Source organism: Camponotus vicinus, unplaced genomic scaffold, assembly GCF_025532165.1.
Source record: "Camponotus vicinus isolate PSW18456_S1 unplaced genomic scaffold, iyCamVici1.0 SCAF_11, whole genome shotgun sequence".
Classification (NCBI taxonomy): Eukaryota; Metazoa; Arthropoda; class Insecta; order Hymenoptera; family Formicidae; genus Camponotus; species Camponotus vicinus.
The window spans coordinates 15,480,147-15,496,912 of record NW_028141947.1 but is presented as its reverse complement, the minus strand read 5'-3'; the positions used below and the strand labels follow the sequence as shown (position 1 = coordinate 15,496,912).

The window sequence follows — 16,766 nt, the reverse complement described above, 5'->3', positions numbered from 1 at the left end:
GTGGGTCGAGGCGTGCACTTTTTATTGCCATTAAATCTTTTTGCATCGTACTACTTTCCGTTGACTTTTTTTTTACTTGCCGAATTATGATTCTTAAAATTATCTCTAATCGCATGCGGATACCAACGCGTTAAAATAAACGAGAAATCCCATTGTTGTTATTTTAAACGCTACTCGTCGCGTGACAGTCCTCAAGTGTTGCTAGGCTGCTGGCCCTCAACGACGCCAGGCTCAAGGAACTATGATTTAACGTATTCATGCCGTGTGGATCCTCGCAATGCAGGTACAGCCGTGAACTGACAGATTTGTGGCAGTCGGGACATAAACGCTTCTTCTTCTTGTCGCGTCTCTTCAGGATGTCGTACGCGCATCTGCAAACGTTACAGGGAAAAATAAGGGCAGGAGAAATATTATTCCGAAAGAATCGCACGGCAATTTACTCAGCATTATATTTGACACATTATAATTGTCACACAACTTGGGCTTTTTAATTCATCTATCATTAAAAAAAAATAGTTGTCGAGATCTCCGAAGCATCCTACCGAGCATGTAATATATGAGAGCAGGGTAATGCCTCCAGAGAATCGGCTTCCAAACCAAAGGGTTCGTTACAGCTTCCGCATCGCAATTCTAGATCTTCCTCCATCGCGATCGCTAATCTCTCGTGGTGCCCTTTTTGTTCTTCATCTCCCAAAGATCCGTAAATCCGCGACAGTCTGGACCTGACTGTCCGCACCAAGAGCTGCAAGCAATCGAATCTTTGTAATCTTATTCTAAATATGTATTTCATATGAAGAATCGTGTGCAAAATGTTATCAGTGATATTAGAATGTAATATTATAGTATATTATATTAATTATATACAGTATATTATATTTTATATAGTATATTTTATATTAATATTTTATATTAATATTATAATTTATTATATTTTAATTCTCTTTTCTTTTTATATTTCTCTCTCTTTTTCTTTTTAGAGAAACATTTAAAGTTTTTTTAGTAGTATTCTTGATTTAACGTGTACAAAAAAGCATGATAGACTGATAAACTATGAATAGTATTAGTAGTAACATCTTAATTCAAATAGTAGCCCACTGTAGTATTTGAATAAAAAAAATCGTAAATATAAAAATAAAAAAATAAATCGTAGTTTCGTAGAGAATTGTGGAAAGTACTACAGTTTTCCAAACTGGGGTAGTACTTTCCATTTATTTTTTTTATTCGAAATTTGCTGAGTCAATCACCAGATGTATGCATCTCCATGTCAGGGCAATTCTTAAAATCAAAGAAATCAACTTTCCAATTCGTTCGAAATACTCGACGAGGGAAAAACTTTTTCGCATTTATTTCAAGTTTCGATCTCCGAAGACTGGAGAAAAGAAAAGGGAGGAACATCCAAGTTCTCACGTCTGACGGAAGAAAGGGAATTGATTTCACAGTACATCGCATTGTTCCCTCTCATTCTCTTCTTCGTCCCCTTTTCATCTCTTTCGCTCCCTCCTCCTCTCTGAAACGATACGAAGCATGATCAGCGAATGTATATTGGCAGTTTACCTTGGCGCCGACCGATCCCGCCACTTCCAGGAGTCTGGTATTGAATTCGAGGGGCCGGCAGTTGCATATCTTGTGCTGGAGCCTGAGAGCCTCCAGGCATCTCGCCGCCCCGTCCATCGCTTCCATTTGGCACAGTCGATCGCCGGTCGCTGCCGCCGAGCCCATCGCACTCTCGTACTGTCGGAAAGCTTTCTGCAATATGTCCATCTTTATCTCACCGATGTTATCGTTCTGACGTAAGAACTGGCGTGCGCGATGCATGAACTAAAGGCTAATTATGTGTGCATCGCGCGGTCGCCAACTAAAAGACAGATTTAAATTTGACAAGCGTAATACATTTCTTTTTTTTTTTATCGCCTGCGGAAATGCAATCATGCACTTGTGCATCCGTGCAAGCAGCAAATGAAGCTATTGCGCAAACGAAGCTCGTTCTACATCGGAATGTCTTTGATACGTGTTACAATATTTTATCATGTACGCAAATAGGAGCAGATACAAATTTAATATATGTGTAATGTGGATGTATATAAACATGATAATGTATAATTTTATAAATTATTTGATCATAGGCATTCCGGTTATTGAAATCGCTTTTGATTAAATTTGTAATCCCAAATATGCAGTAATGTAGAAGATTATTTTAGAGAGAGTTATAGATTATTATTTTATAATCTTCATTTAAATATTTTTGATGTCTATTATTAATTTTAATAATAGACATCAAAATATATAATTCTATAAATAATGAATTTCTAATGAATGCGAAATTATAAATTGGATATTTATCGTTAAGAATTTACGTAAATGAAAATCTATGTGAATTTAAAACTCTTCAAATTTAAATTATATTTAAATTATATGATATTACATATATTCTTCTTTTTTTAGATCATTTTAAAATCTTAATTTTATAAAGGAAATACCATCTTTCAATATTTTGCCCCATTTCAAAATAAACGGACGGATTTTACACAAAAAATTTTATTGCTTTTTAACAAGGGCTCGCAAAGAGTTTCGTAGCGACGAAATAAAATGAAAGCGATATGCGTTGCAAGCGTGACACAACGCTAAAAATTGCTTTTGTAACGTGCGTGACATGCAAAGAAACGCTCCAGTTATGGCGTTTTTTTTTCATCATCGATGACAATGCCTCTAACAATGTTAGAACATACAATGAGACTGTGAATGGTTTTGATAGCATCGTAACACTTGCCACGAACGCCCCATAAAAAAAGATTTATCTGTATAAATATTGTACAATATGTGCAAGTAAATATATTGGCTTTATTTTCTATACCGTATGCTTTTTTAAGTCACTTTATATGAATATAATCAAAGAGAGAAAAAAGGCTTTTGTCGTCCTCGAACGTCACTGTCAATCGCGCTTTCCAATTAAACATATATGAGAAAGAGAATTGCATTGATATATATAAATTAAATTTACGATTAATATATAGATACGCGATATATTAATGGTGTGAAAATATGAGAGATTATACAATAGAAAAAATTACATGAAAGCTAAGAAAAAACGCAAGACAATTCAAATGATTATGGATTACTTACATTTATGTCGGATTTCTTTCTGTAAATGTCTCCCATGATACGGATGCTGCGGGCGTAACTGGCTTGGTCGCCGGAAACCAACGACAGCCGAGTCGCTTCCTGTGTAAATAATAGTTCATATAATCTATTAGATCATATTATTGCGGTATTGATCGGTCATTACAATTTTCTCCGTGAAATATCCTCGATAAATTACGGAATTACGACTCTCTTACGTGGTCCATATTCGGAGCATTTTCTCTCGGAGAAATTTGAAGAGATATTCGACGAAATAGAAGTAAAGTCGCGCAATTAAGAGGGAAAAAAATCGAGACATTAAAGACATACTTTTGAAAAAAAGTTCATAATATTTTTGGAAGAAGACAAGAAAAATATATGTCAAATATAGAATAAGACATTTCGCTTTAAATCTCGCTTTGAGGAGACTGAAGACGATTCGCGATGATTTCGTATCTTTAATTCAAACCGACCAAGTTTTCCCATCGAAAAATCCCTTGGCCCAAACTTTACCGAACAGTAATCGTGAGCATCGCCCAATTCTCCTTTTTTTCTAAGCGCCGCGGCCATTTGTAATAACGCTGCTCGGTGATGACGCGAATTCAAATCTCCCAGTTGTAAACTTCTCGAGAGATCGTAAGCTCTCGCGGCGTATCTCGCGCTCTTGTCCGCGTCCTGTAATCTGCAAAAAAGTTCCGACAGGCCGACGTACACCTGAAAATTAAACGGAACTTAATCAGAGTAGGTGATACACAATAGATAGAGACGGACAGATAATCGAACTTAAATCAGACGGAAAAGAGAAGGAGTAAATCGATTCGATATTTTTGTTATTTCTTTTTTAATTGCATTGACTTTGCCTTTCAATACTCAATAAAACAGAAAAGAAAAAATGTAGTTGCAAAGTCATTCTATCAAAAAAAAAAAATCATTTTATTTCACGTAATTCTTGGGATATTAATATAATCGCAGGAAAAATTTTTTCGAATGTCTTCAAACAAATGTCAAGTGGGTTTAAGTAATTTAGGGGATTAGACCAAGGTGATTAATTCTGTCTGTTAATTAACAAAGCATCACGGTAATAATGCGCGCGCTTATATTATACTCGTTGTGAGAAAGAAAAGCAATGGACAAAGGAACCTAATTACCTGCAGCTCTAAGGAGGGATCTTGAATGGAGTGGGCAATTTTGTGGGCTCTTTGAAACGCTTCCAGGGCTTTGCAGAATCCCGCTAACTCCAAGTGGACTCTGCCTACGGTTAAGTGAACTAATCCAGCAGTAGCGCACTGATCGCACTCATTATACAAGCTGCGAGAATGCAAAATTATGGATATTAATTATAGCACGATACATATATGCAGAGTGTCTAATAATAATAAAATTTTATTATCAACACACAGCAGGATATTCGTCTATCAATTATCGATCAATTTGATTAATTTTTCTTAAACTTGAGATTTTTGCAAGAAATCGACCTCAGAGATACGATTAGGTACAATTCCGATTTGTACATATCTATTAATCAACTAATTATATATTTCGGGGAAAAATTAATCGCGGATATGGGTTACGTTTTTAACTACTTTCGAAGGTTTATATTACGTCATTTTTATAGATTATGTAATGAATGAAGGAGGCTCTCGAACCTGTGCCGGGCGTAATCTAACGCTCTGTCCAAAGCACCCAATCTCTCGTGTGCCCTAGCCAAGTTCAAATATGCTTCTGCCCGCATGTTTGGTGAATCCAGCTCCTCCGAGATGCATAATTGCTTGTTCCCGAATTCGATGCTGTCCCTAAAAAGAGAAAAATCGCGGCGATGCAAGAATCGCGGAATTATTATCGAAGAGTAATATTTTTTTAGAGAAATGTGAGAGTACAAAGCTGACATTTAATTATCTTGTCAATGTTTTAGCGTAGCAATTAAAAATCGGATTAAAAATCAGATCATTTCGAATATACAATGAAAATCTTCAATTATTTTAAATATTCTTTGAAGCCTAGGAATGATTGAAAATCTTGAATAATTTAAAAGTTGTAGAGAAATTAATATTACATTTATAATACAGTAACATAATATAATATAAAATGTCATATAGAAAAAAATTCATATTTTTCTAGAAAGATGTTTAATAGATTTCGTGGTTAATCATAAGAGACACATTTACATAATATAATTATATTATATTTACATAATATAATTATATTATAATTCTATTTGATTTAATTATGATCGTACAAATTACCAAAATCTATGCATATATAAATAGAAAAAAAAATCTCCTAAAATATTGCAAAGTTTGAAAATAAATATACTTATTAGTGTCGCAATAAGTATCTTAATATCAATACAATGAAAAAATTTTTCTAAAGTAAGTATAATTCAGAAAGTATAATTAAGAAAAAAAAAGACAAATTTAATAAATTTCAAGATCTTGTTTTTGTATAAATGAAATATATACTTTTTCTCTTGATAATAATTTTATTTTTCAGAATCTTGAATGTTTCAGAAAATATATTTAATATACTCAGATATATGTAAAAAAGAAAAGCTTTCTTAGATATTCACGATTTTTTCAAGACATTTAAAATTTTAATAATTTTTTCAAGAGTTCCCCTTTCGAGAAATAATATTCAAAACAACCCAAATATATGAGGTTTAATTGTTTGAAAAATTTCAAGAAGAAGATTCGCTTATACTATATTAGTCGTGTGGACATTCATAATAAAGATATTAAACTTTAGTAAGATACATTGTATATAATACACTTATATAATATTTCTTTAGCAAAGTTAAACAAGTACACATAACTTGACCTGTTTACCTCGTTTCGCGCGCGCGTTCTACTTTCCTCTAGATTACTTTTAATAACCCTTACAGGGTAATTCGACTTGCTTCACTTTTTAAATACACACGCGAGAAGAAAACGATTGCGACCAAGAAAAAAGAAGTATACACATATATTATGTAGCTTGCAAATATTATACATATATAATCCACCTGTATTTGCCCCAATCCATGTACGCCTGATACAGATATCCGAGGAGGGCGAATTTATCCTCGCGATGCCTGATGCTCTTCAAGGCGCCTCTCCATTTCCTGACCGCGGCCTGCTGTTTATGAGCCCGGTACAGTTTCAAACCCTGCTCCACCTGGGACACACGAAATAACACGATACGTGTGCGCACACTTTACTGTGTCCAATTTATCGCACGTACAGATTCGTGTCACAGGATGTGACATGAATCTCTCTTTAAATAAGATAGCAGGGCGTGCAACGACGTTAAAGACGAGACGAGGGTAAATGAGATATATAATAAATTTTATTAATGACACTTATCGCTCTTCTTTAAATTATTCATGCATGAAATTTACGTCACGCGTCTTGACATCTCGTTACCTTCGCGAGTCTCCTTGAATTTCCGCCGATTGCACACGCCCTTGTATCCTGGACTATTTATTATTCGATATCCGCGTACTTCCTCGTAATCAACAGTAGAGTTTACGACACGATCAACCTTGAAATTGAGTTCCCAGCCCTCTCGAGCGAAAATGCAATGTTCAAGAGCGCGTGTGCGAGTCAAAGAGGAAATCACGCTATTAATATAGTACAGCAATATTTTAATAGAAGGTAATTATAAAACGATAGTTATATATTGTGTGTGTGCATGTAAAGCTTGTTGTATGGAATTTTATGAAATTCAATATGATTTCGTGTTTGAGATGAGAAAATAATTAATTTTGCATTTTCTTTTCACAAAGTCAGAAAGATGTTACAAATTAGGCGGAATTTAAATGAGTTACAAAATAAGCGATTAAATTCCCCAAACTTTCTTTGTGCCTTTTAAATCATTATTTGATTAGTAGTTTAATTAGATGACGATGCATAATAACTCGCAAAATTGAAATTCACCAAATTACATAGTTAAAATGCAGTAACATACGTATATAACTTTGCATTTTAAACTTGATTTACTTAAAATTGTTACTTGTGTGTGCTGGATAAATTTATGTTAACGTAACAGTTTGATTATATATCTTGTCAAACAGACGTTAGATGACAGATGATTTTAAAAGGAAGAGGTCACGATGTTGATGTTGTCTTTATCACGCAGCATTAAGCCTTGGCGTAGATAATATGATGCAGGGGTAGAAGGTCATATCGATTTGACCATGAACTTTGTCCCTATTGTATATATGTGTGTGTGTGTGTTTGTGTGTAGCAGATTAAATTTTATGATAAAATATAAATAACATTTTAAGGCATAAAAATGTATCCAGGTATATATGTGTGCGAGATAATTTCTATCTGTATTAAAATTTTAATGGAGCGGGGAAGAGAGAGAGAGAGAAATGTTTGTGATATTATCGCTTATATTATATTTATTATAACAAAATAAGGTGATGTTGTCAGGAAGGGAACATTAAGAAATATAATTTGCTTAGAGAGCAATGGTATTAATAGTATTATGTCAACGAAAACCGAACGTTGCATGCGAGATTGCGTGTAAATAAACCTCAGACTATAATCATTAATATAATACGAGAGAAAATAGAACTTAGCCTCGAGACGTGTGATTAATCTTTTGTCAAGACGTCTACAGTTCATTATAATAGGAATCAGCAGATTTTTTCAATAACTGAAAAGTAAGTAAATACGGCAATATTGATCTCTCTCGCAGTCGTATTTTGTGTAAAAGGCTAAAAAAAGAGAAGATTTATTCTGATGATTTTTCTGCGAATCAACAATACAATAAACTTTATGTCTCTCGAAATCATCTCGCCAAAATCGAAACTCGATTGAGTTATGGTGTCGCTCCGACGAAGACGCAAGGGTATAAATTATGTCTGTCGCTGTTTAAAGAGGATGTCGTGGATAAACTGTCGGGTGCGTAATGCGAAATCATAAGTTTCGCACCCGAAACGATAAACACCTAGATACAGTACGTTTTAGTGGATAGCGTGACCGTAGCTGCCATCGTAGCATGCACATCGTGAACTTGACAGTGACCGATAAAGCGTGCTGCTCGTCCGCGAAATATGCTTCGTTATGCAGACGTCATGTCTTATCGTCGTTGCTCGAGAGGCAACCATCAGATACCGTTGCTCGTGCTTTGATATATTAGCGTTTCTCCGATCGCTTTGAGAATGTTAAACCGGTTCGACGTCCGGCGCCCGATTTAAAGAATTGGTTGATTAAATTAATTTGCAGGACCATTAATATATATTACTTGGTAAGAGTGTTATTGTGGCGCGCAGCCAATTTCGCTTCTAAGCACAGTGTTTGTCTAAAATTATGATCGCGATTACGAGATAACATTTGGCACGTGCATTTCGAAGAGTAAGAACTTTATTAATAAATTAATATCTGAATAGAAATGAGAAACGTGCAGTAAAATCTCTTAGAACGTAATAAGTTATTGGGATATTATATCTGTCTCATCTCTGTAATACTTTGTTTCATCAGTCGCATCCTAATAGATAAAAGAAATTCCGAACGCATAATTTTGTTGAGTAGATATTTCTATATTTTTATATTTTTCGTATTTTACATATTTTATATTTTTATCTATCTTTTTAAATTCATATAATATTTATAACATAAATATTATATTATTTATAACATAAATATTATATTATTTATAACATAAATATTATATTATTTATAACATAAATATTATATTATTTATAACATAAATATTATATCGATTAATTACATTAATTATATTAAATGTAATAATTAAGCTGAAATATATTAATTTATCAATAAAAATATATAAATATAAAAATATATAAATATCTATTCAACAGAATTATGCGTTCGGAATTTTTTTTGTAATTTTATAATAAGATTCTTGAGTATCGAACGTATTATCTTTGTTAAATTCAAATCAACTCATTTCAATTTCCCCCAAGAGGCTTAGGAAGAGCGGGTATATGTATGTTGTGGGACTTACCCTTCTTCGGGCTAATTGTTGATCAAACCGTCTCCTGCAACCTATGAGACATTCCCATATACCAGCGCCCGATCTACTGTTTTGGTAATGGCCATTACTACCATTACCATTTTGGTGCCGGTAATCCTCTTCGGTGAACTCGCAGACGTCGAGTGGATGTCTCGATCCATCAGGGCTACCCAGCAGCGCGGTCGCCGAGAGCTGATGACTCGCCGATCCGCTGCAAACATTCGATAATCTACATCATTAAATGTATACATATTGATATAAAGTATACTAATCCTTTATGTGTGTGTGTGTGTGTGAGCTAAATCGTACAATTAAATTACTGGACACTTTAATCATTTGATCCTTCATGTCTGATTCGATTTTCAAAAAAATAAATTTGATACAATCGTACAGTTGATTTTCGTTTAAAATTCTTTTAAAAGTATTAACTATTTGTTTCACAAATATTAGTAAAATATAACAAATATTTAATATTAATTTATATTATTAAAAAATATTATAATACTCGCAATTTATATCCAATGGTATCAAAATTATTCTGGTTGACAATTTTTAATTGATACAATCTTTTGCACGATTTTAATAGTATAAGAAGTTATTGTGCTTTACATCATATACAAATGTCTAGGCAATTGTTTTAACTTCATGTTTGAATATTGAACGATGATTATTACCTCTGCCTATTTAAGAGTACTCGATTCGAACATTCGCGGAATTTCATGCCTGCAGTGAAATCCAATGAGAGGAATTTAAAGAAGACGTAACCGAGCGCGATTCGATATTTTCACAACATTGATCGCTTAAGTTCTATAGAAATTCCAAAATGGTTCTCTCGCCTGAGTGTGATTTATACCTGTGGTATATAACAAAGTGGGACGGTAATCTCTTTTCGATACTCGCGAGAGTACGATACAAGCTTATAAAGTAAATTAGTATGCTATGTAAAATTACAAGTATAAAAGAGAACTTTAATATTATCTTGTGATAAAAGGGAAACGTGATACATTTGAAATGTACGTGCTATGAAATGCTATGCTTCCTTTAATATATATGTTTCTTGGGAATTTCTCGCAAAAAATGCAAAGTGGTTATTCATTCATTTCTTAATTTTATAAATTAATATTGCATATACTGTGTATATTTAAGTTAAAATTATTTTTTAGCAATTCAAGTTAAAGGACGTTAACAAATAATATGATTAGAGTGTAATCTTTAAAATGGTATTATCAAACATTTTTTTCAAGATTACTAACATTTTGTATTTTCTATTCTATTCGGTAAAATGATTAAATCATAATTTTAGATGAAAACCATCCCCTTTCTGGTCAATATCTTGCGAACTCACGTCAAACGTCTGTGTTAGATGATGGATGCGGGCAACTGACCTCCTGCAGGTTCCACACATACACACACACACACACATATATGTACAAATTCTTAATTTATTTCTAGGACGAACGGAAGGAGAACACGCCGAGATAAACCGCTTTTGGCTGCCATCCCGGAGGTTGAGTTTGCAAACTGCGCATTATGGAAGTTACAAGATATATACAGGGTATCCCATACCTACCATTTTACCGCAGCAGTTTTCGCTTATGTATATTTAAATCAAATTTTTTAATCTCTTGTGTGATGAAAATTTTATGAACACATTGTGTTTTAAGGCAAAACTCTCTTATTAAGTATAATTTGATATATTTATCGAGCTTTGGAATAGATATCGTTAAAAATGCGTTTATAAGAAATTAAATAACAATGAAGTTTTTATTACCTATTTGTGTAATTACAATTGAATTCCTTAAAAAGTCAACCATTTTTCGCACTGTTTATTACAAAAATTATTTTTTATTACTTTTATATTAAAAAAAATCTATTACAGCGTTTTTCATTAAAAGATGATATGTATGTCTGGGACACCTTGTGTAGAATCATGAATTCTTACCTATCTACTCTTCTCCTACCGCAGTGCGACCGTTGCTCTATTTCCGAGAAAACTGAAATTTACTCATATTCCTTTTTTTTCGATTCTGCACCTAGATACCGCAAAACTCTCAACTACTAGAGACCGACTCGTCCTCTCACCAACTATGTCTCGGTCTTCTTTTGTAAACTGGAATACCGAGCAAATTATTTTTTTCACATTGTTTTAGATTCAGCATTGTTTCAACGAGAACATTAATCAACGTTATTATGCTTTGTCCGTTTTTCAAATTTATTCCAAAGAGACAACCTCTCTTATAAATGAGCGTATCATTATATTTTGTGGTTATAATAATTTGTTTGACAAATTAAATTAAAACATTTAGCGCGTCGAGGGATCCATGAAAAATAACTTACTCTCCCCTGCCGAGAAGTGAGCATTCGAGTTGAAAGAATTAATCACGTTCGAGACGCTACGATTAATTAAAGTAATCGATTGCGAAAGAAAACTATCTCGTGCCTGACGCTTGATGGAAGCCCCACGGGGGCGAATCGCGCCTCATCGCAAATTACACACTCCCCATCCTCGTTAAAGTTTTCCCCAAAACAGTCGCGTGCCTGCGCGCGCGCACACGCACTTGTGCCTTTCTCTCTCTCTCTTCCTCCGTGTACGTATACAAGTCTGCGTATTGTGTAAAGCGAAGAGTATACGACACTCTATCGCTTTCCCACCACGTTCGCTAGGTGGGCGAGGCACCTGCGACCTCTTTTGCTGACCCATTTACGAGCTACGAGATACGGTACGGCGTTGCGATTCTAAGTGGAAAATCGAACCATCCCCTGGCTCTTTCGCGCGTCGAGGTCGATCAACGAAATACACGGCATATCTGCTCTGGCAACCTACCCCCTTATCGTACATTTTCCCTTTTCCCTAAGCAGCCTTGCTTAATGTCGTAATAATCGAAAAATTGGGGGGAAAAACATGTATAATTATATATGTAATCTTGAGATTTATGATCGTAATAATGAAATGGAATTCTTCTCAGTCTCGATTACATGTTGCAGAATTTACTTTTGTAGGCGCACTATTCAGAACGTCTAAATAAATCGGGTATTTACAATATTACAATAAATTACAATTCGAGCGATCGAACTTTTGTTTAATAAAATGCTAGAATAGAGTCTGAATTATAATTCATTTGTCAAATTTATGTTTTTTACGAAAAAACTGGAGTTTAGGGTCGATTTTACGTTCGCGTAACTATATTCATATGAGAGCTGCACGGCAATTATCGTCCATTGTGACCTATCTATTCGATCGTGATAGCTCGTAATTATAATATTATTATACTTGTTGCGATCATTATCGAAATATAGGGTATTATTACCTTTTGATATACATATATTATGATGCTATAAATAATTAACTTTAAATAATTATTATGCTTCCTTTTTTTAGTGATTTCTCGAAATATCAAATATGATATTTCAAAAACAGATAGAACAAATGGTTTTCTTAATTACTTTTTTGTTATATTCATTAGAGTGATCTGTTTCGTTAAACTTTAATGCTAATAATAATTTTTTATTCATTAAAAAATATTTTCCTCATGTACTTTTTTGTATCGATATTGTGTTACAAAATTAAGCTGTAAATTTAGAATATTTAAGGTACACTACTATATTAAAATATGTAATAATAAATTCGTGTTACATAATATCGCATTTTAATTTCTTGTATGAAAAATTACTTAAAGCTGAAAAAAAACGGAAACACTCGACTTCAATGGATTATAACTCGGAGAGGTTTTAGCATTTTCCTATTTTTCTCATTTTTGTTCTAGATATGTAAATGTATGCGTGGAAAACCAACAATTTATTCTCTATTTCTTCCGGAAAAATATGGTAACTCTTTTAATGTTTCAAGCAAACATGTCCAGTAATTCCAATGCGTTGGTGCAAAGTCATTCTAAGTATATATAATATACAGTCATATTTTTTTTTGATAAAAGAATTATTGCTTATTTTAACATACATACAATAATTAAGTAACTATCACAATAAAAAATGTAAAAAATCAATGAAACATTTAAATAAATACAAATAAAAATCATATAAATACTAATCTCTTAAACTATGCTATGCTATTGGTGTATATAGCCTCATATCAATTAATTTTTGAATTCACATTTATTACAGCTTATGGTAAATTAATTATTAAAATTATTAAAATTAATTATTATAATTAAATTAATTATCTTACTTAATACTTACATATTTTCCTAATCTAAATTTCGCTAGTGTTACATTTCAAGATGAACAATACTTACCCGAGGTAATCCCTGGACGAGATAGACTCCCATGACATGGCTGTGCGTCTTTCTTGGCGCGGTGGCTTCTCTTCTCCGACCCGCGGTGCAGCTGTTTCTTCTCTCTTTCTCTTCCTGGCGGTTTATCATCTCATCTCTCACCACCAGCATTATCCCGTACGCGCACCCGCGTGAGATGGAGCATATCACCACCTTGCTTTGCGAACGACGGCTTTGCACGACGACGATACAACGTGCGCCGACTTGACAGCCCGATCGTTCGCATCCAATCGATCCCGAGGATCAGATACCTTGATATACCGCGTGTTACGATTGTCTTTATCGCGCCAATTCTATCGAACTCTATCGATGATCAAAGGAACGATTCCGAACGTGGGGGAACGCTTGTAATATCGATCATCTTAGGAATTTATCCGGCGTTTCTTCGCTCATGTCTTTCTCTCTCCGAGAAAAAAAATAATACGAACGACGCGAAAATTCCCGAGTAACCGACAACGAAGCTGCGATTTATGCGATTTACGCGATTCACGCGTGAAAAGAGAGATAGAATGCGAAAAGTAGCAAGAAGGAGGAGGGAGGATTTTTAAGTTTCTACAACTTTCAGTTGGACGAGTGATTTCGCAAGGGTGATTGTTCGTCGATTATTTCTTGTCCAAGAAAGTTATGCTCGAAAGTGGGACTTGAGATTTCGCGTGCCGATAGTTCGTTGAGGTAGATTTTATAGGATCGTCTTTAGGATTGGGTTCCTCACCTATACAATGGGGGATTTGGACAGATTCGATGCGCTTATTCACTAATGTTGACAGGGGATGACACACACACCTCGGTCGAAAAAAAATAATTCTGCAGGCCCGCGTGTCTTTGTACTTATTACGCCTAATTGAGCACCGTGGACTCGCGCGAGTATTTCGCGCGCATTGACAATGATCGAGAGAATCTTGTAAATTTTTTTCTTCTCCTTTCCTCCCTTTTCTCTCTCTCTCTCTTTCTTTGTTTTTTTTTTGTTAATGTAATTGGCAAATGTTTCGTGGCAGTTTCTTCGATCGTCCGATCGATAGATCGGTAGATTGGTACGAATTCCCGACTAGTTGACAGAGACGACCGATCGAGTCGCACGGTACTTTATTTTCGTCTCTTTCACTCTCACTGCTTTGTAACCGTAAATAACTTTTCTCCCCCTCGTTTCTTCTTTCCTTTCAGTTGTACAATTTTTAAGAACTTCTTTCGCGAGTGCTGTTTCCTTAAAATGTATACCTCTTTCTCTCTTTTTCTCTCTCTTTTTCTCTCCTCTCGTGTAGTCTCGAATTGCTGAATTATCGAGAATCGCGTAACGTGATATACTATGTAAACGCTTCAACGTTGTGATTTAGACCTATGAAGGTTCAACACACATATATAATATTTATATATACATCTATAATGCATTTAAATAAACTTGCAACATGTATATACATCTAGTATAGAGATCCGCGCGTTGTTCCGCGTTTGTGTGCGTGTCTGTGTGTACCCGTATGTACATGCGTGCGCGTACGCATCTTTTTCATGAGTTATCGAACGCATTAATATTTTTGCTGTACTCTTAGAGACAACAATCGGCTGCCCCGAATTATACCCCAGCGTTGGTGTCGGACGGTGTTGAACGCGGTGCGTTTAGCTTAATCGCGCTTGATCCCCTTTCCGCTGCTCCGAGATTAACGATAGGGATGGAAGAGTTCACCGTGTACGATTATCACCCATTACGTTGGATAGCACCGCTTATTAGTGTTTTACGTGAGCCAGTGCGAAATAACGTTGACGATTACGAGGTCGACACGACGATGGAACGACTTCGACCTCCTTTCCTCCCCCGATCTCTTTTAAGGGATGAACTTCCCGACCTGGATGTTCGACGCGCGTGTTCAGCAGCCGCAAAGGTTAAGGGACGCGCAGTACCCGAAACTAGGATCGCGTCGACCCGCGGTGTCCCAGTTACCGTCGGTGACCCCTGGCGCGCTTTTTCTCCCTCTCTATGGGGGGGTGGGCGAATCCGCCCCTCTACCGACAAACTCTACCGCTCTAACTTGACGAGAGCGCGAATTCGCGAGATTCCAGGCAGAATGTTCACTCGGTAAATCGCCGCCGCGCTATTCTTCCTCCGCTCCAATAATCGTCTCGCAAAGTCTTCACGAGGTCGCTAGATCCTTTTACTTATCTATCTTGGAACAATTAATTTCATCAACAATGTTTAGTCTCTTTTCAATTAGCATTTGTCGCGCGTACTTTTCCTTTTATACATTTGACGCGTACGCGCTTTATTATTCTTTTCCTTAGAAAGCTCTCTGTAGAATCCCTTTGTTCGTATAACATACGTTTAAGATGCGCGTTTAAGCGTTTTGTCTCGTCTGCGTGTCCCGCGCGGCGGCGAGGATAAATCGGATCCCGAGGAAGAGACGAGAGACGGTGAACGTTCGAATTGGGCGCTCATCGCGCTCGCGTTCCTCGATGGTAACGCGACCGTCTCGGCCTCGTTAATGATGAAACAATAGCAGCGGTCGTGCGCGCCTCGAGGCGTTTCCTCATGCCATCGCCGATTGATCCCCCGGTCCGGTGGTCTCGGTCGTTTCGAGCCGCGTTCCGGCCTTGCCCCTCTTTCCCTCCCTTCGCCGCTATCCCTCGTCCTTCGGCGCCGTCCACCAGCACCACCACCAGCACCACCACCACCACCACCGTCGCCGCCGCCGCCGCCGCCGTTGCCGCCGTCTCTCTTCGCGCGCGGAAACACGTTTCCGTGGCCGCTCGCTGGTCGCAACGAGGACAACCGAGGCCGCGACGCGCTCGAGAAGGTTACGGGCGCGCGGATCGAGAGTGCCTCTTCCCCTCCCGCCCTCCTACCCTCTCTCGGGGTTGGTCCTCTCGCGGAGGAGCTCTACGCCGCGCGGCTCCCGCGAAAATCCACCGCCGGTGGCCGGAGCAGAACTGTCGCGCCCGAGCCGCAGCAGCCCGCAACACACGACCCGACCGATCCTCTCCGCCACCCTCCGGCGGGCTCTCTCTCCTCTCGCCCATGTTCCACCCCTGCTGTTTCCGCTGTCCTCCGCTCTCCGCGCGCCACGTCCGTCTCTATCTCTCTCTCTCTCTCTTTCACCCTCAGCGCCGTTTCGCCGTCCCACCCCCTCGGCTCCATTCTTCTCTCTCCCTTTCTTTCTCCTTCTCATCCCCCGCATCCTACATCGCAACCCCTCTCCGGTTCTTTCTATCACGAGCGAATCGCTCTCCGACGAAAGTCTTTCTCTCCCTCCCTCCTGCACCCCCCAGCTGTCTTTCTTCCCGCTCCCGTTCTCGCTCTTCTGTGTTTCGCCTCCATCGGCTTCATTTCGCTTTTGATCTCCGTCTTTCTACCCTTATCCTCTCAATCTTGTCGGACAGGCAAATTTTACCTACATCTCGATACCGAAT

General features: G+C 36.9%; 1 protein-coding gene across 2 annotated transcripts; it reads right to left on the bottom strand.

Moving 5' to 3' along the window:
* Positions 1–5: 5 nt before the first annotated feature.
* Positions 6–16,436, bottom strand: LOC145961559 (43 kDa receptor-associated protein of the synapse homolog). Of its 2 annotated transcripts, none has more exons than XM_083081896.1 (10): positions 13,332–16,436; positions 9,073–9,292; positions 6,116–6,267; positions 4,764–4,910; positions 4,266–4,425; positions 3,631–3,831; positions 3,121–3,219; positions 1,555–1,761; positions 543–742; positions 6–371 (listed from the first exon to the last, which is right to left on the bottom strand). In XM_083081896.1, exons 1-10 carry the CDS (start codon positions 13,367–13,369, stop codon positions 164–166), a joined length of 1,632 nt encoding a protein of 543 aa, XP_082938022.1. In that variant the 5' UTR covers positions 13,370–16,436; the 3' UTR covers positions 6–163. The 2 variants fall into 2 exon arrangements, with proteins under 2 accessions (XP_082938022.1, XP_082938023.1); XM_083081897.1 differs by having other exon boundaries at positions 1,555–1,746; positions 13,332–16,433.
* Between the last annotated feature and the right edge of the window lie 330 nt (positions 16,437–16,766).